Here is a 14,961-nt window from a genome sequence, read left to right on the forward strand (position 1 = left end):
CGCTTACATGGACCGGGAACAGGAAAAACTGATTTAAATACCTGAATAGCTGGCTCATGGGCAGCAAGTTCAGCCTCCAGTCTCTTGTGCTTCTTTCTCAGATTCTGTACACCAGTCAGATCTCGGCCATAATCATCTGACCCAACCAGGAGCTTCTTCTCTCTGTGTGACACGAGAATGCCAAGATTAAGTGGCGTTTCTAAAGAATGCAAATTCTAAATGAAATGCTTCTAACCTAAGTCCAGGCATTCAAATTTCAACGTGAAGTGACACCAATAACTAACACCAGTTAACTATACCACAGTGGTGTCACATTTGCAGGTACACTGCAAAGCATAATGGGGTTGACAGAGAAAGTGGGTGGTTTCGCATCAGTCAGCATTCACAAACTGCACTCAAAAACCAGTGTTGGGACAGACAGCATTCAGTCTGAAAGCCCCGCCCCATTACCAGCCTGGAGAGATGCAGAGGCTCTGTATTGGCAGAGCGCTCAGTCCCTCCTCCAAAAACGGCACTGAAATGAACAACAAAAGAACGGATCAAATGTCCAGACTGATAACCAACATAGGAATGACCCTGCTTTATCACAAATGAAATATGCTGCAACAAATTAGGGCCCTGAAAGTTACATAGGAGTTTTTGTTACTTGCCTGGACTTTACAGTCTGTTCACACTGTCCATGGTACCGAGCAGCGTTGCTGCTGCCCACGGTGGAGCATGGAGCAGTGCAGCCCAATTCAGTACAGGTGAAGGGGGGGTCCAACTAGTTCCACTGCCTCAAGATGTACACTTACAAATTGATAATAAAACCACCAATGGACAGAAGAGTTGTTTACACTTACTTGATCCAAGACTCCTCATCGTCAAGGTCTCTGAAGAACTGATGAAGGCGGTGAGATTCATTCAGTCTACCACGTCGAGCAGCTGCCATGCCTTTAATGCGCTGGAAACGGTCATTGATGGCATCACGTTTCTCCTTCACTTGGGAAGTATCAAAAGCACTGCTGGTCATTAGGCTGTCAGCTTGACCATTCAAATCCTTCAGCCGGTCCTGGAAGAGAACAAACAGTTGAGTCTCTTTCGCTCCCAAACTGGTATAAAATTCTGGCCAACCAACCTTTGGATCCCACAGCCAATCAGTCCAAAGCCTTACCTCATGAGCAGAGATATCGGCCTCCAGCAGCTGGTGTTTCTTCAGCAGGTTGTTGACGGATGCCAGGTCCTTCCCATAATCTTCTGAGGCTAGCAATGCCTCCACCTAACAAGGCAAACATGAATTATACAATATGCATGGCTGCACATGATCCATTTCCTTTGCTCAAGCCAAGTCCCTTCTTGAACCGTACCTCAGAAAGCCAGAAGTCAAAGTCCTTGATGCCAGTGTTGAAGTTCTGCTGTTTGTTGGCTTCCTTCAACTTCTGGCTCTTCTCCGCAGATTTGTGAACCAGGAATTGCCACTGGTCTGCTAGTGCTGCCAAGCGGGCCTAAAAAGATAAAGCAAATAAAAATATGTCCTAAAATGTTGAAACAGAAGCATTTAAGTCCCACCTTAACTTTATTTATACAAAGCACAACTACTACTGATGATGCTTGGCATTTATAAGAACTCTGTGGACTGCTGACATGTAGAATGCTCACAAAGGCCCACTCAAGGCACAGCTCTAAATAGAACATTTAAAGGGATACTTAAGTCAGGGCTAAAAAATGAGGTTAACTCACCTGGGGCTTCCCTCAGCCCCCTGCAGCTGATCGGTGCCCTCGCAGCTCCGGTCCGATGCTCCTGGACCCGCCGGCGACTACTTCCGGTTTCGCCGTCACCGGCCGACAGGCATGGGAACGCGATGTGGCCTTCTTGCCGCAATAGCAGTATAGGGGGTGCTATTGTGGCTGGGAACACGAAGAATCACTCGCGTTCCCATGCCTGTCGGCCGGTGACGGCGAAACCGGAAGTCGTCGCCGGCAGGTCCAGGAGCATCGGACCGAAGCTGCGAAGGCACCGATCAGCTGCAGGGGGCTGAGGGAAGCCCCAGGTGAGTTAACCTCATTTTTTACCCCTGACTTAAGTATCCCTTTAAAGGCTTAGCAGCAGAGTACCCAACGGTCATATGTTTGTATCAAACAAGAGATCTACAGCTGAAAACTATTTTTAACCAAATTTAGAGGATTGCAAGTGCTCCAGGCCAGTTTATCACTTTTTACTTCTTATTTGTAACATTTCCTTGCTACTAATTAGTACTGCTGTAATGTGTATTTATGGCCACTTGTCACTAGGGGGCAGTGCGAGACAACAGCAGAGGACATCTGTTTTCAGTTTCTATATCCTCTGCTAGCAGAGATACATCAAAAGCTTTCCAAGAATTTACAGCACAATAAGTTCTGCCTGCTGAGGTCAAAATCCGTGCATTTATCTCAAATGAGATAATTCTTTTGAAGCTACTAATGGGTTAAAAAAAGGCCTCCTCTATCCCCCAAAAAGCAGTCCAACTTTTCTAACAATACACAACTTAGTTGTAGATACTGCAAAGTGACCATTTTTAATTCTAGTCAAAAAAAGTGCCAGTCATTAAGGAGTTAACTATTTTGCCACTTAGAACCGATTCTGTTGATAAGAAAAATGAGAACAAATGTATACTAGCCAATGTCCAATTTTAAAATAAAATTGGCTTACAATGTTTGATTCTATGGTGTGGACCTTGCTTACCTTCACTGCATCCTCACTGCCAGCACAGGCTCCGCGGTCGATGAGAGAGTTGCCCATGTCAATGACCCCACGAATACGATCAGCGTTGGCTTGAAGCTCAGCCTCGAATGCCTGATGTTTTTGATGTTTGCTCTACACAGCGGGAAGAAAAGCACCAACGGAGATCAGTATCTCAATGTGGCATGAAATGCAGTCTCTACTACACGTATGGACAAGAGACTAAAGGCGACAGTGTTCTCGAACGCCAGAGGATTAGGGTAATTGGAAGGTTTACACATTCCATGACCGGTTATCCACATGATGTAATGAAAACACAACAATATGAGCTACAATAAAATAGTAATGCCACATTCAAAAAGACAACTACACAAGACCCCAACACACGTTCTGCATGACTCAAATGTAATTCCCAGAGATTACATTTTATGAAGTGAGCAATTTCTATCTAACCCTTGCTTATAGCTGGGTCAGAGATTTTTTTTTTTTTTTTGTAGCATTTTGTCCTATGTCTCTACACTAACTAAATTTCAACGACTAGGAATGTGAGATTTCTAGCACTACCAATTTAGGTCAAACATGGAATAGAGAACTGGCCAGCCTATATAAAATTGTCCTGTGGGAGTTACTACACCTGTAGGGTTCTGACCACCTAAAACAGTTGCTCCCCCAGCTACTCAAGGCTCACTAACAGGACCTATTTAAGACTCTCCCCCTGTACACAAAGAAGGCTATTTAAAAAACAAGTGCCCCTGTTGAGAGCAGAAGACAGGTTTGGGAAACACAGGAGATTCAAATAGGACATTGAGGGCTCGTTCACACTAGGGGCGTTTTCAGCCCTTTATCAAGTGCAAGCGATTTTTAAAATCGCCCACAAAACGCTGGTGCAATTAATCTCTATGAGAAGGTTCATATCAGCGCTGTTAGCGCGCTGTGCGTTCAGAAAAGTGGTGCCTGTACCATTTTTTGGGACGTTTTTACTATAATGGAAGGTATAGGAAGAGCGCTAAACGCTCACAAAACCGCTTTCTGCGGCAATTGGGTTAGCGGTTTTGAGAATAAATACATTGTATTTATTATTTTCCAGCTCAAAGAGTTCACTTTCTGACTTGCGTCAGGGAGTGAATTACAAACCCGCTCTGGAAATGCGCTTTTACCAGAAACTCAGAGCACAGTGGAGCACCTGGAAGGGGGAAAAAAGTGCACAAAAACGCAAAATGCTTGCGTTTTAGATTTTAGGTGTGAATGAGGCCTAAAGGTCAAATGTCAAGGGTGGTTTCAGTAGTGCTTGAGAGCTCTGAACTTAACCTAATTGATGGGGAATTTTAAAGGACCACTATCAAAAAAAATACATACAAATAAGATGTACTTTCCTTTTAGAGTAAAATCAACTATTACTTTTCTTAATTTTCTATTATTTTGCTATCTACTAGTCCAGTTGCTCAGTTCAACTGCCAAAATAGTGTGCAAACAGGGAGGCCAACCTGCATCTTTGTATAGATCTTTGTCAGGGTGTGCTTTTGTAAATAATAAAGGAAATACCCCATTAGGAGATGGACTAGTCTAAGTGACCGCAGCATAGGAGAAGAGTCATTTAAAGCTCATTTTACTCTGAAATATATAAAGTATTTTGCAGATTCACCAGGTTAAGAACTTAAACCAAGCTACATACGGTATTTAACTGCTACCAGCATAAAGGATAGGTTTTGCTGGAAAGAACATCAGAAGTATCAGCATCTGGGGCAGTGATTCTCAAACTAAAGCCCGCGGGCCGAATGTGGCCCCCTGAGGCTTTTTTACCGACCCCCACACACAAAATGTATTATAGATGCGGTCAGCTACAGCCAGAAAGCAGTAATTCGCTGGTTTTTAATCAAATTCCACATCAGGGGACACTGATGTCCAATTGGACTGCAGGTTGTCACCTGAGTATGCTTCACTGTCTGGTGCACAAAGACTTCTACATCATTTTATGTATACTCCGGCCCCCCAGCAGTCTGAAGTATGTTGACCCGGCCCTTGACCCAAAATGTTTGGGGAAATTTTATCTAGGGGCTCTGGGTGCTTTGTGTGGCAGCATTTCACGCACAGGTTACCTCAATCAATGCTAAAGTTCTCATGTGGCTAACTTCCATTGACCTAACTAATTTTAATTTGCATGTGCACAAGGTAAAGGCTACAATGGAGAAAGTGAGATATGAAGTAGGAGTGAAGAATATATTTTTAAACCTAAACTGAAAAAAAATGTTTAAAGCAGATCTTTAATCATAGTATTTAAAAAAACAACAACAACAAAAAAAAAAAAAATCAAAAACCGTAGCACAGCTTCTAATTGCCCTGTCATCATCCTTGTGTATTTACTGGAGTTTCTACCCAACGCAGCAGTCAAGATCCTCTTCCAGGATGGCTGCCACATTCTACACTTTCTACTGATACGGATAGATAATGCGTAGCAATGGTCAGTGAGATGCAAATAATTCAAGTTGATGCAAGATTATGCAAATTGAAGATGGACCAATTGAATTCCACCTCATCAGGATTCGACGTGTCCATTTTCAAGCTACATACATTTTTATAATAAATTTACATAATCATGCATCAGCTCAGAATTATTTGCATCTCGCAGACCACCCCCTTTAGTAAGGGAAGAAAAGGGGAGCAGCTATGATTGGTTGGACTGGTACCCCGGTGCCTTTTCTATGACCAGAAGGGCAGAAAGCCAGTGGAGAAGAGCAACACTCAAACATCCTCTAACAGGAAACAAGAGAGCAGCAGAGAAAAGTGAGGAGAACCAGACACCAGCAGGACCTTTCCCCAAAGAGGAGACTAGATCTGTTGGAAATTAACCTGCAGGGAGAAAGCTACTCTTTAAGACCTCCAGTATTTTATTTAAATGAGAGATCATTAAAGCTTCCTTCCTGGCAGTGGCATAATTACAATTCATGGGTTTCCCAAGCAAAAAACTTTTACGGGCCCCCTGATCGTTCACACCCCTTCCCTTGCCTCCATGTGGTGCCCTTCACAGCCTGCAGGCCTATCTTACAAGGGTCATAAAATAAGTGGCCATCATAATCTTCACACCCATAAGTGTAGCCACAAAAACGTGTTACCTGAAGTAAAGTCCCCTGTATCAGAGGAAGGGAGTTTTCATAGTCGGGGGGGGGGACCCCTACAGCTCTGGGCCCCCCACGACTGCAGGGGCTGCTCCCCTCTAGTTACACCTGCTTCCTGCTTAGCTTTAGCGCTGACACCATGCTAAAAAGAAACTGCTACCATAAACAGGTGGAGAACTGAAAGATTTATAACAAGCATACCCTCTGCCTGACACCTCTGGAGCCTCGGTGTAGGTTACTAACTTAGAGGACAAATTAGATGCCTCCTCTGAGTAGCTTTTTCTGCACACGTGGCTGCATTTTCGCCTTTGTTAGAAACCCCAACATCACAGAGAAGTTCCTCCAAGATTTAAAAAATTGGTCATCATGCAGAGCGTGTCTTGCCAAAAGAAGAAACTAAAACCACCAATTCAGAACCAGCAAAGAAAAAAAAAAATATTAAAACACTGGCAGTAACTAAAACTACGATAGAGACAAATGACCGCCACTAAACAGATGAACAAAACACAACTAGTACTAGTACGGGTGGTTATGAACAGAGGTGAGGAACACAAAAGGCACTTCCTGACCACTTACCAGAAGTTTGGAAAGCTATAAAACAGATTGAGAAAAGAAAGCATTGAGTAATAGGTACTCTACCAAAGGAAGCATATATGGACATCACATTACCTTATGTTAGGTCAAAGATTGAACAACCAATTTAAGGTGGGTACACACATCCTATCTTAATTGGCCAATTTTACTATTTCTATGTACAGCAAAGTCCCCGTTATACGGAACTCAGGCAACCAGAAATCTCAACTAATCGGCATGCCTGAGGAAATAGCAGGGACTGTTTTGTGTTGTTTTTCTTTTAGGGGGGTACCAGCGACGTCTTGTAGCTCCTAGCGGCTTTATGTCTGTGCACGGCTCCCAGCATATCACGTGACCCGATGCGGAACAGGTGACCCTACGGGAGCCGTGCACAGAAGACGCTGGAAAGTCGCTAGGAGCTACCGGGCGTTGCCAGAAGGCTCACTGAGTATTTTATCTTGCACGGGGTGGGAGGTTTCTGCTTTATCGGCTGGCTGCTCATGTATCCGGCATTAGGCAATCCCCATGGTGCCGGATACCGGGGACTAGTATGATGACCAAGAAATTTTGACTACTTTGAACTTTGTGTCGGTAAGCGCTCATACTACATGCAGTGTAGTGCATACAGTGGTGAAATTGGCCAATCAAGATTCGATTTGTGTACTCATCTTTAAAGAGTTAGTGTATTAATACTTCAGGGTGGTTAAAGGGAATGTCCGAGTAGTTTATAAATAAGGACATTTACTTACCCGGGCCTTCCTCCAGCCCCTAGCAGCTGCTAAGTCCCTCGGTAAAGCTCCACTCTCAGCCACTGGCTCCCGGTCCCCCCCACTGAAGAGGTCGACCTTGCTGAGTTATCCTCTATTGCACCTGCGCTAGCGCCGCTGTCAATCACTCGCACATGGTGTGGAGTGTATAGCGCAGGCGCAGTAAAGGACGACCTGACGAGGTCAGCCTCTACTGGGAGCCAGTGGCTGAGTGCAGAGCTGTGGCGAGGGACATCGCAGCTGCTAGGCTGGAGGAAGCACCAAGTAAGTAAATGTCTTTCTTTTTAAGCTGCTCAGACCGTCCCTTTAAAAGGACGTAAAGTGATTTTATATATTTCGTGTGAAAATTTTAAAGCACATTTTTCAAACTGGGATCATACACTCAGCAACTAATTTACTATCTGTAAGCAAAGACTTGCAGTTCTCACTGAACATACTGACGTTACATGCCTGTGTCCTAAAATAAGGCAACTGTTTTTTTGGGGGGGATGTGGACAAGCCTCGTGGAATGTGTCCACTAAATGCTGCATTTAAAATACTACAGGTGACTGTTAACGTGATTTTTAGTGAACTGTATTTTCGATAAGATCATAAGAACAGATGGTCTTTAATCAATTTACAGCATAAGGGGATGTCGGAAATGCAGTGCTGCCCCGAGTGGAGGAAAAGAAGAAGCTGATCCAGCCATCCTGACAGGTCATTATAGCAGCTCCCTTCTGCTCGCTTGAAAAGCGGGTGCGTGTTTGCGGGTCGGGTGTAGGTAACAGATACCCTAGAAAGCGGGTAGCGGGTTGGAAAAAGCAGTCCCGTGCAGACCTCTACTTCTTACGTACAGTATGTATGTGAAACTCGGGTACACTTTATGAAAGCAATTGATGTGATTGTTCAGGATCGATCGGGCCCACCAGCTTCATACATAAATATTTGACTAATTTGATCGAAAATATGTCAGTAATGGACAAGTAACTACAGACCCTTTTTGGATACTAGTATGATCAACACCAATGTATCAAGGTCTACAGAGGATGTCTTGACATTTCTTATTAATGCATGCCTTTAAAAAATTGGAATACTGAATCTGAGGGTGGGGGAGGATTTAAATGTCCAATCCACTACTCTTTCAAAACCACATACTTTCAGAAGTAGCAGTAGGGTATTGTACCGTGTTAGCCATCAGTAAAAGCAAGAAGTTTTAAATCAGGATGATACCATTTATTGGCTAACTAAAAATAAATAAGAATAAGCAAGCTTTCGGCCTTGCAGCCTTCGTCGGGCTTACATCCTGTTCAGAAGCTAATAGATCATCATATGACTAACCCACAGTTCAAGTCTAACCTGAAGTAGTACATATTCTGGGAAATTTGTTTATAGCACACACCTCCCCTCCTCCATCTCTAGAAGTACCTGGATGTTGGTGGGATCCTTGTAGGACTCATCACTGGCGGTCTGCAGCTTCTCACTAATCCAGGCTTCAATCTCATCCACATCTCTGCTAAACTGCTGCAGAGTCTGAGATTCGCCAAGCTTGGATCTCTTCTCAATCATCTGAGCCTTCAGACGGCGCCATCTACAGGGGAGGGGGAACAAACCAAGTGAAACAATACAATGAGATGCTTTGTATAGCAGTTAGATCGCAGCAATGAAAGCCTGAACTGCCCTCTAGTGAACCAAACTCCTCAGTCAGTCACCTGCAGCAAGCTAACCAGTAAAATCTATTGCCATTATTGATTTATAGTACGTAATAGTTAAAAATCAGAAATGACAGAAACGTCGAACAGTAATTTGCTCAGGGCTTGCAGGTTCTTAAAGCAGACCTCCAGAATAATTAGGAAAATCCTGCAGCATTGCTGGTCCACTTTAAGGTGTCCATTAATGGTACAACGGTAGTGCCCGATCGCCGTGGTAACCAATTGGAAATGATTCGTCGTGTCCATTATCAATGATATCTATCTGAAAAATGGATGAATTCCATTAATCAGATTGAATCAGGTAGCGGGAATTCAGCAATTAATGAGCACGACTGATTGTAGCCACATACAGCTTTAGATTATTCCGATTTCATCCACAAGTGTGAGATCTCCTAAATATCGCTAATCGCAATCGCTAGCAATTTGTATGAGTGTTTTGTAAGCGATTTCATGAGCGTTTTCTGAGGATTTTAGTAGCGATTTTAAAAAGTGTAAGCGTTTTGCCAGCTATTGTGTAGCGATTAGCGTTTTTAACTCTGATTGATCCTTTCAATTAAATTAAATTTTAGTGTGTAGTAATTTCGAAACGCTAGCAACATCTCTCTGTGTAGGTTCTGACGAGCGATTATGCCAGCATTTATATACTTTACATTGCAGAAACGCTAACGCTCAAAAATGCTGCATGTCCTGCGTTTGCGATTTTGGTAATCACAATCGCTCCAGTGGAATTTGGCCCATCCATTAACATTAGCTGAGCGTTTAGCGAAATCGCTAGCGGTTTGAATTGCTTCCTAAACGCTCACAAAATCGCTCTAGTGGGTTTGAGCCCTAAGGTGAATTTTGAAGACAAGGTTGTAGGGTTTCTGAAATTAGGTGGTTAGAAAACCGTGACTCATGACATGACAGATCTCCAAGAAACTGTTTAATGAAAGATGCTCCACCCCCTTCAAACCTATACAAGCCAACATTATTCTCAGTATCCTGAAGTGTCAGAGCACCACTTAAATATACTGCCAGCCCTGGCAATGACCCACCTGTCCAGCACTTCATTACGACGAGTGGCAATGTCTCCCTTGGAATAGTGGTCGGCGGTTATTAGCTGGTCAGCGAAAGCCTGCAGAGCTGCAATCTTCTCTTCCTGCAACAAATATTTTCAGTTACTGCATGGGAGACACAGAAAGTGATCCATAAACACGAGAGGCTCCAGTACTCTTGCTCTGCTTGATGATGTATTTTAAAGGGACCTGAGCACCACGATTACAAAACGTATAACTAAAAAAAAAAAAAAAAAAAAAAAAAAAAGAAAAGAAAAAGGACCCCTTAGGGAGGTTCGTACATAAAATGTGCCATGGGGGGGTTGTTTGGCAGGCATTACCCACCTTCAGATGGCTGCTCTCTAAGCCTCTACCCCCATTTTTAATGGTGGCATCCAACTTCTAGCAAGGAGACCGGTAAGTGCCACAGATTGAATATCCCTGCGGCGTTGCACCCTCCCCCCCCCCCCCCCCCCCAATGCATGCCAGAAGATATAGTCATTCTGCTTGCATTGCGGTGGCTGGGAGAGACTACCTCAGCCAACAATCAGGCATATGTACCCCAGCGACGCCGATCCCATTGTTCAGGACGCTTCCCAACCCGCTCTGTGATGTCACACATACTCCACTTGTTCCTCTGCCCCCCGCATAGCAACACAGCACGTTGTAAAGGCGATCAGGTCCTGATCCCCGATGGGTGACATAAGTAGAGTGTGTGCGCGACCTTACCTGTACATTGATTGCTTTATCAAAGTCCTCGTGTTTCTTGATGAGAGCCTCAACACTGTCCAGAGAGTCTCCCTTGTCTTCACTATTCAGGAAAGCCTCCCGCGCCGCCATCCAGTTCTCAGCCTGCTCACAGTCTCTGTTGAAGAGCTGCAATAGAAGGACCGTGTCAGCTGATAATTGATAAAAATGAAGGCAGCCCTATAGGAATGGTATGAGGTAATGCCTTACCTGTAGCTCCAAGCACTGATCCAACATCATTCTGCGCTGCACCCAGGCCTTCTCCAAGCTGGCACGTTCCTGGTCTAGGATGTCTAGCTTCTCCTTTATTTCAGGGCTGGCATAATGCCCACGAGCAAGCAGCTGCTGTCCGAACTGCTCAAAGGCCTGGAAGGTGCCAGCTCTGGCATCGATCTCTGTGCGGTGCTCCTGGGAGAGGAGAGGGAGGAAAAATCATTACGAGTGATCACTCAGCAGGATGGTCACCCTGAGAAGAGACGAGATAACTGACCTGATGCCTCTCCAACAGAGCTTCAGCTCCAGTGACGTCCTTGGCAAGCTCATCAGAGGATACCAAGCCACGGATTCCATTAATCCAGGACATGAGATCCCTAAAAAACAAAATTAACATGGGCTGAATATTCATGAGCTCTCCTCCTTTTAATTTGAAATACAAGAAATGTAATCATTCATGAAACTGGCTCATATCAAAAGTGTGGCATTTGTGTTTTAAAGAGACCCTATAGAGGCACAGATAGATCTGATTTGGATCAGTTGCTTAGGGCCTGATCCCACTAGCAAGCGCAAATCACAAACACCAAGGGCCTGAACACACTAGTGTGCTTCTGTTTGCTGTTCAGCAACTCTTATCAGTCTATCATTAATGTGTTGCTGAAAGTGGACAGAAGTGCACTAAAATGTTCTAGCAACCAAAAAGGTACGAGACTGCACTCCAGCAATGCAGGGGATGAGTGTGCAGCGGATCAACTCGTGTACCTTCTGGGTATATCAAACAGTTTCTCCAAAACGATCCAGCACAGCTCTTTTATCAGAAATTACTTTATTTGGATCATAAAAAACAAACTGTTACAGCTCCATAGTGGCCTTTTCGGACCACCACAGTCCTTGTTCACGCCACAGAGAAACCACTAAAATGTTCTGGCCCTAAGCGCTTGCAATGTGTTCATACCAAGAGATTATCCAAGTGATTTTGAAGGAACGCAATTTTACAGCATTCCTTCAAGTGCAATCGATCAGAAAATCCAGCAGGCAGCGCTTGCGATTTAATACAAATCGCAAAGCTGTAGTTGAATCACCCCTATAGGGTACCAAAGTCACAGCGCTTTGCTAACCCCGATCAGCAAATGCACCAAGAGCGCTAAAGAGACCCAGCCCTATAGTCATCAGAACAGCAATTGGATTGGTTTAACCACTTCATGCCACGGGCTGAAGATGCAAAAGCATGCCCATGTGCACTTATGTCAAAGGAGATGACCCTGCCCAATCCAACTTCTAACTAGTAAGGACCTAGTTAAAAATATAACCAAAGCAGCAACTGTATAGCAATAGCTCTGAGATAAACGTATTCATCGATACTTGTAAAAGTATAGTTCTACACTGGTTATCTTCATCAGTGTTATAATAAATAGGGTTCTTTCTTGGTGAGATGTTGCTCTATTATGCCATGATGAACAATACTCAGTGGACACCATGATTAGGATGACGTCAATAGTCTACCTACCTGAAGTCACTCAGGAAGCGCTGCAGGTCATGTGAATCTCCCAGCTTCTCTTTACGTTTATCAGCACGTTTGCCAAGGCTCTGCCAAGCTTGGTTGAGCTCTGTGCATTTCTCCTGGATGTCATCTGCGGACTCTGGATGTGACTGGATCAGCCTCTCAGCAGTCTCTCCCAGGGAATTAACCTATGGAGAAACAAATAGTTTACATTTATCTGCTCTGCATACAGTTCCTGCAACATCCCCCCACTGAACTCCCTACAGAGCAGGTGACATAACATATGGTTGCTGGATACCTCCACTGCTCACATAAACAGGCAGATGCCAAACTCACTGCTTTTCCAGACATCTCCTGGTTTTGTTACTTGTCACCGGCTTCAATAGACAAAAACTCAGTGCAGAGACAGCCTTACAATAGTAAGAGGCATCCTACATGTTTTGCTATACTGTTTGTTATACTGCCTCTGAATCTACTAGTCTTTCTTAACATTTGATTTATTTGCCACAGCTTAGATGAACTTCCAGGATACTTAACACATGCCCTGCTTGGACTATTTCCCCACTAGCTACTCTGCATCTTCAAACAGGAACGGAAGAGATTAAACTGCCTAAGGGAGGCAGGGGAAACTTATTTTGTTCCATTCTCTCTGCTCGCTGCCTGGGGGTAGAAAAGCTAGACCCACCGGAGAAGGCGTCGGGTCCAAACAAAATGCATCATCCCGACTTGCAGGAGACAGGGGCTGTTTCTATTGGCTTCTGCTCCTGTCAGTCGTAGCTTATCCCTCTGCTTGTCTGAGTCACGCTGGCTTCCCACAGTATCGCACACTCTCCACTCATTTTGCCACACCAGAGGTGCCGGTAAAATTTCAGGCTTTTACAGCATGACCTATTCTTTATGAATTGACATTTACTGACATTTGTTAAGTTGTTTACCGCATAAGTCGGTAATTAACCTCACTGCTGGGTAACTTCAGTTTTTCATGCGGTAACAGCCTTATGAATTGACATTTTCCTAAGTGCTCGGTAAAGTCAGCTGTTTTAAGCATTGTCGAATGCAGAAATGCTTTATGAATCGAGGCCATAATGTAGAGAATGTGAGAGAGGTAGAGGTATTACCATTAGATTTCTGCCTTTTCCCCAGGTCTTCCCCATTTCTCACACATTCACCCATTTGCTAGCAGACTCAGACCCGGAAGATGAACTGCTCTGTACCTTGTCTCCCAGGGCAGCCAGATCTCGCTCGAACCCTTCATGTTTGCGTTGTAGGGCTTGAACGCTGGCCAGATCATGTCCATAGCTGTCAGTATTCAGAGCCTGGTTCTTCTCCTCAATCCATTCTTTAGTCTCATCTGCATCTCTATACAGAAACGTCAAAGAAAAAAAGAAATCAACTCCTTTGATTGCATGTAAAGTACAGCCCTGTGCAATAAATTAAAGAAGGACCCCCTTACTTTTGAATACCGTACTGACTGTAAAGTTACTGTGTTCCTGACTAGCAGGCCCACCTTGGTGGTGGAATTTGAACAGGTGCCTGGTGAAGGGAGTAGGCAGCACAACCACTGCATAATGGAAAGGGGCAGCAGATGCAGCAAACTAGTTAGCAACAGACTTTCAGAAGAAATTAAAACTTGAAACCTGACTGGTTGCTCTGGGTTTAACTGTATACAGTATCACCCAACATTCTGAGATGAGAAAGAGGGACACCTTTAGATACATCCCTGCTACACCTCCAGTCACACCCTTAGCCCCAACATGTGCCACAAATAATTAAGGACTAGATAGTGAATGGTAACAGTAACTCATGACAAACCGGTAGTGATCAGTAGAGTCTAGTGGCACACTGGTAACAATTCGTGCCACACAGTCAGTAACCCCACCCCACTCTCACCTCAACTCTCAGTTCCAGCGGTCCCCTCCCTCACCACTCCAGGCTCCTGTGCGCTCTAACACTGCAAAGATATCCACTCATTTGAGAGTGGCCACGGAGCAGCAGAGCTTCCAACAGTCATTCTTCACTGTCGCAAACTGGTGTCTGTGCAATGTAAGTGCAGCCTCTTACCAGCTGCCTGATCGCTGCTTTAGGAGACTCCAGGTGGCAGCAGTGAAAGTGACTGAGTCACTGTAGAAAAGCAAATCTAACAGCAGAGCTACCAGTGAGCGTTTCTGCATGCCTGTGAAGCGTGGCAGGAAATCGGGATTCTGTGAGGAGGTTGCACAGGGGGGCAGGATCTGTCACAGTCCCTCCCAAATTGGGACAGTTGGGACCTATGTGGAACTGCTCCAGTATTCTGGGCACATTTCGTGACAAATCAACCTTCGTATGTTTGAAAAGTGATGGATATGCGTAGTCACGCAATGCATAAAATACTGTATACTCCTCAATGGTATTGCTTTCCTGACTCTGGCAGGAATGGCATGCACTGGTTAGACCTGATGTACAGATATACAGTGGGATGCAAAAGTTTGGGCAACCTTGTTAATCGTCATGATTTTCCTGTATAAATCGTTAGTTACGATAAAAATGTCAGTTAAATTTATCATATAGGAGACACACTCAGTGATATTTGAGAAGTGAAATGAAGTTTATTGGATTTACAGAAAGTGCACAATAATTGTTTAAATGAT

General features: G+C 44.3%; 1 protein-coding gene across 4 annotated transcripts in view; it reads right to left on the minus strand.

The window, feature by feature from the left end:
* SPTAN1 (spectrin alpha, non-erythrocytic 1) overlaps window positions 1-14,961 on the minus strand; it is a 115,009-nt gene that overhangs the window by 14,287 nt on the left and 85,761 nt on the right. For 2 of the 4 annotated variants that reach the window (XM_068248528.1, XM_068248526.1), the window contains 13 exons: window positions 13,549-13,693; window positions 12,341-12,522; window positions 11,111-11,210; window positions 10,831-11,028; window positions 10,603-10,749; window positions 9,874-9,977; window positions 8,556-8,718; window positions 6,388-6,402; window positions 2,702-2,833; window positions 1,347-1,484; window positions 1,154-1,258; window positions 843-1,051; window positions 42-162 (listed from right to left, as the gene is read on the minus strand). In XM_068248528.1, the coding sequence (XP_068104629.1) occupies window positions 42-162; window positions 843-1,051; window positions 1,154-1,258; window positions 1,347-1,484; window positions 2,702-2,833; window positions 6,388-6,402; window positions 8,556-8,718; window positions 9,874-9,977; window positions 10,603-10,749; window positions 10,831-11,028; window positions 11,111-11,210; window positions 12,341-12,522; window positions 13,549-13,693 (1,759 nt within the window). The remainder of the gene's footprint in view (window positions 1-41; window positions 163-842; window positions 1,052-1,153; window positions 1,259-1,346; window positions 1,485-2,701; window positions 2,834-6,387; window positions 6,403-8,555; window positions 8,719-9,873; window positions 9,978-10,602; window positions 10,750-10,830; window positions 11,029-11,110; window positions 11,211-12,340; window positions 12,523-13,548; window positions 13,694-14,961) is intronic. The other 2 variants (XM_068248529.1, XM_068248527.1) reach the window with 1 other exon arrangement.

The sequence above is a fragment of the Hyperolius riggenbachi genome, chromosome 8 (genome assembly GCF_040937935.1).
Source record: "Hyperolius riggenbachi isolate aHypRig1 chromosome 8, aHypRig1.pri, whole genome shotgun sequence".
NCBI lineage: Eukaryota > Metazoa > Chordata > Amphibia > Anura > Hyperoliidae > Hyperolius > Hyperolius riggenbachi.